The sequence below is a fragment of the Centrocercus urophasianus genome, unplaced genomic scaffold (genome assembly GCF_019232065.1).
Source record: "Centrocercus urophasianus isolate 14NV4802_14NV808 unplaced genomic scaffold, USGS_Curo_1.0 seq_16, whole genome shotgun sequence".
NCBI lineage: Eukaryota > Metazoa > Chordata > Aves > Galliformes > Phasianidae > Centrocercus > Centrocercus urophasianus.
In genome coordinates, this window is record NW_024884711.1 from 12,148,315 (window position 1) to 12,162,198 (window position 13,884).

The 13,884-nt window shown below is 33.9% G+C and overlaps 1 protein-coding gene across 6 annotated transcripts in view; it reads left to right on the forward strand.

Moving 5' to 3' along the window:
• ZNF385D (zinc finger protein 385D) overlaps window positions 1–13,884 on the forward strand; it is a 394,027-nt gene that overhangs the window by 64,341 nt on the left and 315,802 nt on the right. Inside the window, exon 1 of one of the 6 annotated variants that reach the window (XM_042816869.1) lies at window positions 1,899–1,966. The exons of 2 other annotated variants lie outside the window; for them this stretch is intronic. In XM_042816869.1, the coding sequence (XP_042672803.1) occupies window positions 1,903–1,966 (64 nt within the window). In that variant the 5' untranslated portion in view covers window positions 1,899–1,902. Of the gene's footprint in view, window positions 1–1,898; window positions 1,967–2,416; window positions 2,522–2,544; window positions 2,609–13,884 lie in introns of those variants that run through there. 3 more of the 6 variants (XM_042816870.1, XM_042816873.1, XM_042816872.1) reach the window with 3 other exon arrangements.

Sequence of the window (13,884 nt, forward strand, 5' to 3'; positions counted from 1 at the left end):
GTGTTTCCACCTATTCCACTTCTATAATCCCTGCTTTTGAGTGATGCTTAGTTGAAGAGTTTAATGGTCTCTTTTTTCTTCTTTTTCCTCTGACATTCTCTGCCCAGTTATATTACTGCCTTACCCTTCAGTTTTACCCAGCAAAATCATACAAGCAGTAGGAAGGAAGTCCTTAAGATCTTATGGATGCTTTCTTAAGCATGTTTAGAAATCCGTTCTGGCTGTGCAGCAAATATGCAGGTATGAGCAGCGCAGTGCCTGGGGCTATTGATACTAATTTGTTTGCAGAGTTCCAGTACAAGGGCTATTTGTCAGTTAGGCAGCCCAGCAGATTGTATCTGGGTGACTGTATCTTTTGCATGTTCTGGTGATACTAAAAAGACATAAAGGCATTTAGAACTATGCCTGTGTGATTTACTGAAGCTGTTTATCTAAATCACTGTTTTTTTAAATAGTATTTCTTTTTAGTTTGAAGATGAACATTCAATGGTTTCTGCTTTTATTTTTTAGTTATTTATGGATTTCCACTGAATGTCTTGAGCAATATACAGAGAAATCCTCTTTGCTGTAAAAAGAACCAACAAATTTCTTGCCAGAAGTCTTCTGATTGGTGTGGGGCAAAAAATGTTTTTCTCTGTAGTGCACATCTGTGATATTGTGTAACTTAAAACTCTCCTGCTGCTTAACATTTACTTACCCAGAGTGTATCTCAGAGAACGGGTTGTCATTATAGTGACATTATTTTTTTTTTTTTTTTTGAATAAACATGGGTGTATTAACTGTAAAGAACTACATGAATTTATTGCTGAAATTTTCCCAGAAAGAAGTCAGCAAATTCAGAATAATGATTCCCATAACTGTCATAACTTGTCCCCTTTCTTACATGAGGTGTATTATTTTCTGTTACTAATGTAAGTGCTTGTCTTACTAAACATGGAAGGTTCTTTTCTCTGGTTGGGTGACTGCCTGTCTCACTCAGCTTTGGATTTGCAAATATTGTGTCATAACTTTCCCAGCAGTAGTTAAATGTAAGTTCAGTGAAGTAAGTATGGGAGAAATGAATGCCATTCAGTTAGAAATCCTCTTTCCTCAAGTATTATTTTAACCTGGATGAAGAAAATGTCAGGGACTGAAATTGTTCAGGAGCCCTGGCCAGGCTGGACCAGCCATTGGATCTTCAGTGCCAACCAAGCAGAATGAAGCAATTCCACCCCCCCCCCACCCCATGGAGTATGTTTTCTTTTCACATAGTTCACCTCATGTATAATTATAAAATTTCTGTCTTAAGTATTCTGCATCTCTGCAGTGTAGCTGCAGCAGCAGTGGTTTTTCACCTGGCATAGTGGCATTTTTTTCTAGGTGAGATTAATTAACAGAACACGCAGAAATGCTGGCTAATTTAATTGAATATAAAGCAGCAGACATGCTAGATTATCTAGGTTGGCGAAATGGTATGACATTTTTCCTCGGGAAATGTGTATCAAAAATCTTTTCAGCCAGTGTTACTGCATAAATGTGGAAATACAGTCTGAGTCTGTGCCTTGGCTTTCTTGAGGGAGCACTGCAGGTTCAGGAAGATATCTGCAGATCCAAATCACTTTTTGGAACAAAGCAAACTATTTGGATGTTCACTTAGCTAGAGTAGGAGCAAAAATGCATTAAATACAAGAAGCACAGTGCATTCTCAGAGCTTGTTTTATTTCACAAATAAACATCCTTTTAATTGGCGTAGGACACAGTGTGGCTTCAGAACAACCATGTCCTTCTAAGGGCAGGCCATGTATACAAAAAATCCTTTATTGCTATTATTATCAAGGCTTTTAGTGGGCAGCAGGAGGAAGGATCATCAGGCAGTTGATAAGAGCCCACTCATAGCTGGCATGAATAGTTAAGTTTAGTGCAATGCCCTGCAGTGTTTTGGTTGAATTTCCCCTTCAAGATGGTATCTCTACAGGCTCCTCTGCAGGTCAGCTGGCAAGGAAAAGTTTTTATTTTACTTGAAACAAAATTAGGCATCCTTCATTGTTTGATTTCATGCATTTTTTTTTTTGAACTACTGTGTATAGGAAATTATAGGTTTATACATCGGCTGCAGCTGAAGTCAAAGTTTGCTCAATTGATCTCTGTTTTGCAATTCCACGTGGTGTTCGGTTTGTCTGAGAGTTATCAAAAACTGACAGGTTTTTCTTTTGCTGTGTCTATTTGGAGTTATCTGTGTACAGAAGTTTGTAAAAAATAATCCAGTATATGGTGAATAATGTTCTATAACCATACATACCAAATTCAAATGAAAATGAGCTTTATCAAGCGTCCTCCAAGTAAATTCGTTCTTGAGCTAAAACGTCCTCAGGGTAATTTCTTTTAATAATTTACAGAAGTGACTCATCTGAAAGTTCTTTCACCTAATGACTTCTGCTGGTGGCACAAAGCTCCAGTGTCATCAGCATTCTGCACCTAAACCTGCCATGTGCTGTGAAGCTGCCAGGTACATTAACTCTTGTCAACTTAACAGAGATTTGTTGTAAGTGAAGCTGCCTCTTTCGTAAGAAGTTGAGACTGAGACTTGACACTTAATCTAAATACTGAAGCTAGAGAGATTTTCCTGGAGGTAATTTTGAATGATTATTAGCTGATTAAAGTGGTTCTCCGTGTCAGTTTCAATCATGAATTAGCCTTATATGTGTCAGAGTCAAAGTTTATTGTTCTGATTGATATTGGTATGCAACTGAGTGATTTTCACATAAATTAGAAAGAACAGTCTGGTAATCCCCTTTTACAGGCTGTAACAAAATCCCTCAAAAGAATTCTGTGAACAGTCTAATGCACTAACACTAAGCAGCTAAAAGTTAAATATGCTTTCTAGCTTTTATTTTTATAAGGTAGACTGTCAAGTGTGCCAAATCTGGAGTGTGCTATGCAACCTCATTTAAATATAAATAGGTATTCTCCAATAGTGAAATTTTAAGTGTCAGAAATCTAATATGAGTGAGTTGGACATTCATCCTACTGACTGCAAATGGAACTGATTGTAGCAAATACTGAGTTGTTCTGAATTTGCTGGACTGAAATCAGAAGTATGTTTTATTTCAAACCTATAATCACAGCAGTAATGAGTTCTTGTGCTGTGCTGGAGGGATGTTGCACTTAAATTTGTAGCAAAAGACAGATCTGACTATTGGTTTCTGCCTGCTTTGCCTATTTTTGCTGTAAGCTGTTCTGCTAGATCATCTGAATGGTTTACCCTGAAAGGCCAGGGATCAGAGCTTTGTTGAATTTGAGTGTCTTAGCTATGTTTCTGAGAAACTAATCTGTTTTTCTTAGATAAATATTTTACGATTTTAATACAAAACTAGAGAAGGAGTTTGGAAATAACGTCCTTGCTGTACTTTCCTAAAATTAGCAATATTATTATGATGGAATATTTGTTTTAAGTGAAAGTGGAATTATTTCATTTATGGAATTTTCTTCAATTTCAAGACTTAAAATAGGAATTCTAATTTCTAGTTATTCTGATGCTGTCTTCAGGTTTCTTTTGAAAGCATTAATTCAGAATCTGGAAGATTGATTGTGTAGTAATAGGATTCACATCTGCATTAACTTTGTCAACCCAATTATCTGCCAATTCTTGTACAGGGTTATTGAGAATTCCATATAGGCTGGTGTGGTTTAGCTGACGTGATGTTGGATCAATTGCAAGTTTGTATTTTTAATATCAGAATGCTTGGAAAAACATTTTTTGGAGGGTGTATAAGAATATGGATCTACAATTTACTTTTTTCAACATATTATTTTTGTCAATTTTTTGCCATGTTATTTTTGAAAGCGAATATAAATTTTATTTCAGTAGTTTTTCTTCAGCTATTTTTTCATGCAAAATTTATATCTTATTTTGCAAGTTACTGTTGGCTTCTGAACCTCTCCATGCAGCAAACAGGCTACATGAAATTACCATTGGTGCTCTAACATAGCACGAGGCAGCTCTGCTGTATGAGACCATCTTGTCTGTGAAACCTTGTGTGAGAATGAAGGAGAGCTGACCTGCTGGAGCCCACTGTCTACCATATTGATTTGGGCTCCTCTGTTTCCTATCCCAAGGTGCAAAGATAAAGATACTGAAAAGCCATGGTTGACTACTGCCTCTTCCATGAGTTTATCATTTGCCAGACCTTCTGGGAATGTGGTGTTTGCTTTGTGTTTGTGTAGTTGTGTGTGAGTTCTGATCACAGGCTATTGAACCAGGAAGGAAGAATAACCATAGATAACACTGACACACCATCCGTATGCTCTGATTTCTCAGTACTGACCTTCTCCAAATTCGTTTGCTGTTGTTTCCCAGTGTTTTCTATAAATTCCAAGTAACTGTATTGATAACTCCAGAGATACGATCTTAAAATTCTGTTCATTACATAAAAATGAAAAATGAAAGCATTCAATTCTCTTTGCAATTTTGGAGTAATGCATAATTCTGTACTTCTGTATTATATTATTGATCACATCAATTCTCTTTTTTACTGTTTGTGTTTTTATTTTCCTGTCACTCTTCTCTGTACATTCTGTCACTTATAATGCTTTAAATTTTCATGAAAATTTTATCCTAGCATTTCTCTGGGAGTGAGTGGCAGATAGATTACTCTAGTTTTTATACTAGAATCAGCTGAATATTGGGTGTTGGGTAAATACTGCTTTTCCATTTCCACATTCTCTATTTTATTTCTTCATATATGAATGATCTCTTCCAGTCTTCATTGAGGGGAAAAGGAAGGCTTTGCCAAAACTTTCAGAAGTAACAAAATCTTCCTTCTGGATTTAAAACTGCTGGTGTTTGAGCTGTTATTAACAAGCACTGTATAGGAACTTGGTGGTGGAGGGTGAGAAGAAGATTCTTATGATACGAAGATATTTGATATATTTTGACACATTGCAGATCTGAATACTAATTACATTTTTAAATACCCACCCCCTTCAGTAAATATTGGAGAAAATTCAGATTTGAGTGTATTGATTTCTAGATAAGCACATGCTGAATTTTCAAAAATTGGTTTCCCTTGAAGAATTATATATTAATTCCTTTTGGAAATTTAGGCATTACAATCAGCGCTAGCTGCACTAGATTTTTCTTCTTCTGTATATAGTGGCCAATATATAGTTCAGACAAAGGAAGAAAATATAAGGCACAGAGACATGTTTACTGGTTAAAATGCATAATATAATGTGTGTGTGTGTGTATATATATATAATAATAGTTTATATAATAATAGTTTAATATTATTATATATAGTAATAGTTTATTTTTTTATGTATATCTTTTTTTTTTTTCTTTCCCTGCCCATCTCTTCCACAATCCCGGCAGCAACAGAGGGCAGTATTGTTGAGTAATACTGGATTATTATTTTTTTGATGAGTGGTGTTTATATACGGAGAAAATGCTGTGTGTGTGTATGTATGTATGTGTGTGTGTGTGTGTGTGTGTATATATATATATATATATATATATATAAAGTATTGGTTGTCTTTATTAAATAAAAAATTGTAATGGGGATGCATGAGGTGCCTTTGAAGGACCTGTACTTTGTCAGTGCTGGTTTCACTGCGTGACAACTTTAAGGTCACAGACCACTGAAGAACACTATCGTCATTCTGAATCTTTGAAATTATGATTATTTCAAATAGGATTAGGAAGAGGAAGAGAAGGGTCAAATTGGAAGCCACATCAATTTCTGTAGCTTGATTCTTAAAGTAAAATAAATGGAACATGATCTCATGTTGTGTGCATGAGTAATATTTATCTCTTTCCACTTTTCTGTTCTGGCAATGTTGATTTCCCCTTGGAGCAGTAATCTGTGGCGGTCACATGACTACACTTAGCAGTTTCATGTTGAGAAGAGAACTGGATACAAAGCTATGCTTAAGCATTAAGGGCATTTCAAAAATGCACTGAAAATTCAACCAAATTGAAGGAGTTATTGTAATGATTAGCTGTAAATGAATGTGCTTTAATAAACTGTTCCTCTTTTATTTTCTGACCCCCTTACCTCCCCGATATCTCTTACGATTTATTCATTTAGTTTATTACGTAGTTTACTTTGGGATTTACTTTACCAAATATGTTAGTTTATCCCAAAAATCAGTATTGGCATGCTCAACACAAGGTAATTCTCCCAGTTTAAGAGTGCTGCCATATAGAATACTGATATTTTGTGTGGCAGGAGATTTGAGCTGTTAGCCAAAGAAAGGGTTATAGATTCAGGGACTACCTTATATACAGTATTCTTGAAAGCTGTTGCAGCTACCTTAGTATACTTATCCCCTGCCCCCCCCAAATTCTGAAAAGATGTACAGAAATAATTAGAAATATTAAGACTTGAAAGATTGGACCCAATTTTGGTTATATTTGTAACACCTAGTTTAAAATTTAATTATCTTATTATTTTTTGAACATAATAACACAATAGTGTACCATTAATGTATAAATAGACAAACATCTTCCGAAGAACCAATTGCATTTTTCTACCAGATTGACAGGATTTCCTTTTTTTTTTTTTTTTTTTTTTTTCTTGTGAAGAGGGCAAGTAACAAAACAGCTAGAATCCCAATACACGTATTTGTTGTCTGTGTTTGCATAATTAGTCCTAGATCTCGAGGGCTTCATAGATAATTTGGCCTTTTAAAAAACTCATTGATTTAACTAAAGTTGTATAAAATGCAATAATACTATGGATACTATTTTTTATCCTCTGTGAAGATAAAGTAACAGTTTCTTCCAGGCTCTTTTGCTATTCTAATTAATAAGATTTCCAAAACCAATAGTTGGCTCTTTTTTCTTAATGCTAAAGGGATCTGACCTGATCCATTTTGACTCTTCTAATGCTATATTCAGTACTTTATGTGAAATAACAATAATTGGAACAGGTGTTGATGCTTATCTCCTACACAAGACTTCTTAAGACAGCTGTTCAGTTTGTATATGTTAGTTAGTTTAGATGAAGCCTTCATGGCAAATAACACATGTACTTGTGAGCATTTGCATATTTTCTTTCTTTCTTATAAATTCTCAAGGGAAACTTTAGGAGTATGTAGGTTGTATCAATTTTTCTGAAATCAGTGAAGAACGAGGGTATAGACACTTGCACGTTGTTCTGTTTTGTCATATTTGTGAATGGAAGAAGCAGAGCCAAATAAAAGGTTAATTTTGTTATTCTGACTGGATGTAGTAACATGCAAGTAACATGGCTAATGGTGCTAATAAGTAACTACTTTATTAGTTTTATTAGCATTAGTTTTTAGCAGAAATATCAAGAAGTTGGGTGCTTTGAACATCAAGGAGATTCTGGAAGAGCAGCAGTATATATTAGGGTAAAAAACATTTAACTTTTTGGGTCTACATTATTGAAATCTTTAAGAATTTGTTTGTGTAGAGACCTCATTAAAAATTAGTTACTGATCCTTTTTTTCTTCAGTTTGACTTTGTACATTCTTGAGGAAATGATGGTAAAACATCAGACTTCAATGTATGAACATCTATAAGAAAGTAGAAAAAAACAAAACAGATTTGCGAAGTGCAAATGGACATTTAAATTAAGCTAGCTAGGAATTAAGGGAGATTCTACTATTGCTAAACTTGTTCACAATACTGAGTAAGATTGGTGATTGAATGAATGTATTGGAGAGGTCATTCTTTTCTTTGCCTTTTATTCAGTCATGGTTGTTCATGATTGTACATGATTTACTGCTCGAAGTTTGTTTGTTTTTTAATACCAGATTAGGAATTGGGAGAATGAAGGCACAGATACAAGCTTGAAGATTATATTTACTGGACCTTGAAGGTCATAGAACTTGATCACCTTTAACTACCTAAGCTATTTTTGCATAATGCTAAGTAAGGCTATTTTATCTACGTATTTCATTCAAATGTATTTATTAAAGTTAATTATTTTCTATATTTTTTGCATTAAATTTAATGGAGGACAACAGCATAGTAATGTTCTCCTGAGAAAATAGCATTTTCAAACATAATACTTTCAAACTGAAAATATTAAATACATGTTGAAAGTTATATTCTTCTTGAGGAAGCCTTCAGATGAATTGCATGTTCATAATGAAGAAGAAATTTTAGATTTAATATAGTGGTTTTATTTTGTAGCAAACAAATGTTTTGTTCAATACAAACTCAGCAATATTAGCTTCTCTTTAAGAAAACAAGTGCAAAAGAAAAATAAGGCTATATTTAATATTTTCATCAAGTACTGATTTTGTTAATTTAATCTGGTAACAATTAATATTCTAGGCTTTTTAATTGATACTGTTCTAGCTATTCAGAGAAACATTTTGACAGGAATTGTACTTAAGAGTTGTTCATAATTCTTATTGGAAAAGTTCTGTCTGCGTTAGGCACACTCAGCTTTCCAATGATTATGTTGTTGCTAATGGATTCTTGTTAATTGCCAAAATACCTATAATTACTGTATCTAGCTGTTTAAAAAGAAAAAAAAAGAAAAAGCGAGAGAGAGAAAGCTTTATGTATTCTGTAAGCTTTCCTCAAAGTGGTGGCTGGATTTATTAAAATGTACCAGTACCTAAAAGCAGAGTTGGAAGTACATTTTACTCCATTTTCAAAATGCCTTATTTCCTTGTTGTCCAACTAGAGTCATATTCTGTGACATGTCTTTCATGAACAGAGCGGGAGTAGAAGCACTTTTGCTTCCATGCACTCTGGAAACGGGTCCTGTTTTTCCATGTTCTGTTTTTGGTGCAATGCTCTTTGTATTGCCTGCCTTAATGTAATCGGGAAGGTAAGAGGAATAGTTTGAATGAAAAATATGTACCTCTTGAGTGACCTAACATCAAGATAAAAGACAAGTAATCTGTTTTTTCCATTCTAGAAGATGGAACCACTGCTCTAGCAGTATGTCAGGAAGCATTTGTTACTGAGTATACATTCAAGATACAGCCTGTGATACAATCTAATTCTAGTTATCTTTGACAGAAGTATGAAGACAGGAGGTTTAAGTAACCCTTAGCTGGAACAGAAATAGATGAAAAATCTCTTGTGCTGTGATGTAAGGAATTTCTTAAGTTATCTTCATCCTTCTACAGAGAAGAACAAACGTTGTTTTGCAGGAGATATAAGTGTATATATATATATATATATATACACATATATACATATTTAAAAAAAAAAAAAAAGAGAGGCACCAAGACAAAAACACTACAAAACAAAAAACCTCCATTTCTGACTATATTTTTGTGCCTGTCATCTTGGATTGATAGTCTTTCAGTCAGTACCAATAATTCTAACATTTGTGTCCTGTACATGAAAACTGTAGATTAATCTTTTTTTCCCCCCCCCCCCCCTATTTTCTAAGTATTTATTGCTATTCCTGCTTTATGGGATCTTTTGTAATGGGGCTTTTCTCCACATTGTCAATTCAGTTTTGAATTTAATCTTGGCCTGTTATGTTGTTTCTGTCTCTTCCTGCTTGATATCATCAGCCAGTTTAGTATGTATATTCTACATTCTGTCATCTAGCTCTTAGTGAAACTTGGGCAGAGAATGCATTCCAGCAGGGCTTGTTAAAGCATCTTTCTTATTTGGATAGATCAGAGGCAGTTATAACTTCTTCACTGTTATCTTGTAACATTAATGTTCATTCATATCATGGGTATTTCATTTAGATTTTTTTTTTCTGAACTTTCCTCAAGAAAATGATGGAAAACTGTGTCAAAAAAGCTTTCTAAGCTCAGGACTTAGTGACCACAAGGCATTTTACACTGTCACAAGATGTGTTGAAATTGTTTGAGCATGATGTTTTTTGACACATCGTTGGCTGTTTCTCAATTTCTTGATATTTTTAGGTGTAAAATCTGATTATTTGCTCTGCTATTTTTCTGCACATTGAAATTAATCTTGACCATCTGTAACTCCTTAGTTTTTCTTCTTTTCCACTCTACCTTTCATAGAGTGTATTTGCATTTTTCTAGTTTTTTTCGCTGTTCTATGTCTTCATTGCCAGCAGCCAACAGTCTCGTAACACTTCCACCCTAAAAGTGCTATATATTCTTTGACTCTGTTATGAACGTGTAATGAATCCCAATATTCTTCCCCCCACTCTCCACTGTTAATGGATGCAGTAGCAAAGAATTAACCATAGTTTATTTTCTTTGTTAAAGGAATTGATAATGGTGTCAGGGTTGAGGGATTATAGACAAGTTTCTGTTGGAAGAGCTTAGCCCCTAAAAATGCTTCTGTAGTCATATAGCATGTGAAGAAATATTTTTTTGTACTCTAGGAGTTCTCAAAACAAAGCACAGACACTAGTCTGTTACAGTACTATAAGTCTTACTAATTCTTTTTCCATTGAATAAATACTGGCTGAGGCTGATTGAAGCTTGTTTGTGCATCCAAGGCAACAGCAATGTTTATTATTATGGAGGGCTCCTCATAGATCTGTTTATTCCCGTTCAAACTTCTTCCTCTTTTGTTAGTGCAGGGATGTGCTGAAGGTCCTTGATAGCAATGTGGTAGCTTGACTCATCTCTACAGTTCTTTCTGAACGCTGAGTTTATCAGGGCTTTGAGCAACCAATAGAATTGTTGTAAACAGGCTACAGTGAGAAAGTAGACTGATTTGGGTACCTCTGTGCTGCATATCTGTAAATTTTTTACTTGGCCTGGAGTGGTCGCTTTAAGAAGCTGGAAGGGATTGCATGTTTCAGACTAGAACCTATTTTAACTGTTTTGTCATAAATTTCTTAGTCTGCTGACAATGATCTTGGGACAAATCCTGTTCTTTCCAAAGTTTATCTTGAGTATATCCAGTAGTAGAAAGAAAATTTGAAATTCATCTTGCAAAGCATGTTATGTTACTCCTTTGTTTCCAGTTGCTATTTTGTCTCTGCAAATTAGGTCAATTATTAAAAAAAAAAAAAAAAAAAAAACAACAAAGCAAGTGAGCAGTGTTTGTTAATTGGGTTAATTCTTTTGGTGTCTAGTACAATTCCTTAGTTCTTTTTGTTTCTCTTTTTAAATTCTGCTTTTATTAGCTTCCATAGAAGAAGTGTACATTTATGCTTAATATTTGGTATTTTTGTTAAATTTGGAAGAATCAATTCTTGTAAGATAAAGTTGAAATACCAAATTGAGGTATTAAACCTCTATGATTAGATCCAATTTGTTAGATAAACTACATCAAGCACATGAATACAAGAATCTACTGTCAGGCAAAGCCATAGACCAGCGTGAACTACAACAGCAAATGTGTTCTCTACTTCAAATATCATTAGTTCTATATATCAATACTTTTTAAAAACAAGTGCGTCGTGCTGTTCGCTATAGATGGTAATGTGACAGCTGGAATGTTGTTTATGCTGTTGAAAGTATTTTGTGAATCTCTCATTTTTATCTAAAAATATTGGTATGACTGTATTAGATGTATAGATCGCAGAAAATTTTTTTATTAATAAAAAATAGAGATTATATGAAAATTTTCATCAAAATTATGCATTTATATGTAGATCATTTGAATAAAGCAGTAGATATTAAAGTCACTGTTATTTATCCTAAATGTCACATTTCTTCTATTATGTATAATTGTTTTTGGTCCATTTATTGATTGCACAAAATAGCGGCAGTAACAAAAACCTTCCGTGTTGAAAAGTGGCATATATGAGGGTATGCATATAAATATGCTTTATGTAAATATCAGGTCATAAATATTCATCCTTTTGTACCTTAAACCTTCTATCCTGTGAAAATTAAAAAAGGCTTGAGGTACTCCATTGTTGGATGATTTTACTTGATTTTGGGCAAAGAGCTTAAAAATGCCTCAAAATCACAGTTAGTTTTTCTGTATTTCATTCCTGATGAAATATAAAATCTGATGTATAAATTGTTTTAATATAGTATATATAAAGCATAGAAAGCTATTCTCAGACACATTAAATTGCAGACTATATTTTGCTCATATTTTCCTCTCGCAGTTTTGGTTTAATGACTGCATTTTCTTATCTGTGTGGTAATTCTTGTCTTTCCTTTTCTTTAGAGATGTGAAAATTTCTCTATGAGCTGCTGTCGCAGAAAGTATGACAGGACTGTATTATATTCATTGGGAAATCATTACAGATTGAAATGAAGGAAACTAGGAGATTGTGGTAATTTATATTCACTTCACAAGTAAGAATAGGCATGAAAAAGAAGCTTCTTTTTCTGATAGAAGTTCAGCTAAGTAGCCCTTAGAGAGGCCAAGTTATTAACATGCTAATGATTTTTTTCCTCGTTATTCTAACCAAGTTGTAGCCAGCAAAAAAAAAAAAAAATTATCATCAGTTGATAGTCAAAAGAGTTTTTGAATTATTAAGTGGAAAATTGAAGACAAATTGCAGTTTTACACTAGAGTGGGTCTTTGATTTAATGTTATATGCAATCACTGTTTTTCCCAAACAGATACTGAGTATGATACACTGCAGAAAGTATTGCACTAATACAAATGTTATGCTCCTTTTTCAAATGTGTCTCCTAGCAAGATGCCATCATTGTATTCTGTGGATCACTTTAATAAAAAAGGACCAATAAGAGGGGTGAATGATGCAACCTGCATCTGAAATGACTCAATGACTCTCTCTTTCAGTAGAATAAGGAGAAATCTAAGCAGTGAATCAACAAACCAAACTTGGTTGCAGGACAACTCATATTACATTTGTATCTGCAAGATCTTCATCTAATGTTTAGTTGAATATTCTTACAATTTGTCGTTTATGGTAGGTCTTCATTTTCCCCATAATTAATTTCACTTGATTTGAAAAAAAGAACTTGGAATTACTGGGGAAATGACTGTGGGAATATCTTCTGAAAAGGCAAGAAAGGATCCCTTACTGTTTGGGATATTTAAGTCTGCAGTACCAAAGCACAGGATGAAATGTCTGTCCTTGAAACTTTTTGCTCGAATACATTGTGTTCAGTAAGATGCATAGAAGTGTTGTAATTGTTAAGTGCTGATTTTTAAGAAATGTTGTTTACTGTGCTATTGAATGTCTATAAAATTAGAAGAATATAACTTGATTTTTTTTTATCCTTTTTGTCACCTATTTAAAGTATTTAAATCAATTTTGTTCATTCAGAGGAAGCTTCTTGAAGAGTTTGATAATGTTAAAACAAATGAGTTGCAATATGACACAAAGGCCATACAGAGTTCACTAACGTTTGTGAACCTGAACTGAGATTCTTGCACTCTTCCTATCTTCTCTTTTAAATTTGTTTTTACTTTGGAGAAAATTTGTAAATTCAACGAAAACTCTGAAGACATGAACCCATAGAAATTAAAGCTAAATGAATACTGGAACCATGTAAGCTCAACACTACAAAGTTTGGACTTCTGCAGATGGTTCATGTTCACTGATTCAGAAGTTTTTCTCATTGATTTGGAGACTTCCAAGAATTTAGTAAAATTTGCTGAATTTTGGCGAAGAACTAAATAAACTTTTAGAGTGAGTTAATCTTTAGAAAAGCACCCTGCATACCAGTCCTTGTTTCTGACCTATATCTCTACTTATTAAAAAAAAAAAAAAAGTGTGACAGTAGCTTCCTAATCAGAGCTAATGCAAATGCATCTCTCTTTCTCTCTTCTCTTCATACCAATTTTAGCAAAACTGTTCACTGTCCTCTACTGTAAAGCAACCATGTTTGAACTAGTGTGTCTAGAAGTAGAAAGCTGCTATTTCTGTAGAAGATGATGCTAAGCTCAACGGTGGTATTGATTTATGCAGAGCTCAGGCAGCACATGCTGGAAATACAGTTAAGATGAGTCTAGTTCAAATTCTTAATTGGAGAAGGAATAAAATGCAATATTTACAAAAATAACTTTTTGCTGACTGCTGGAAGTAGTTCACATTG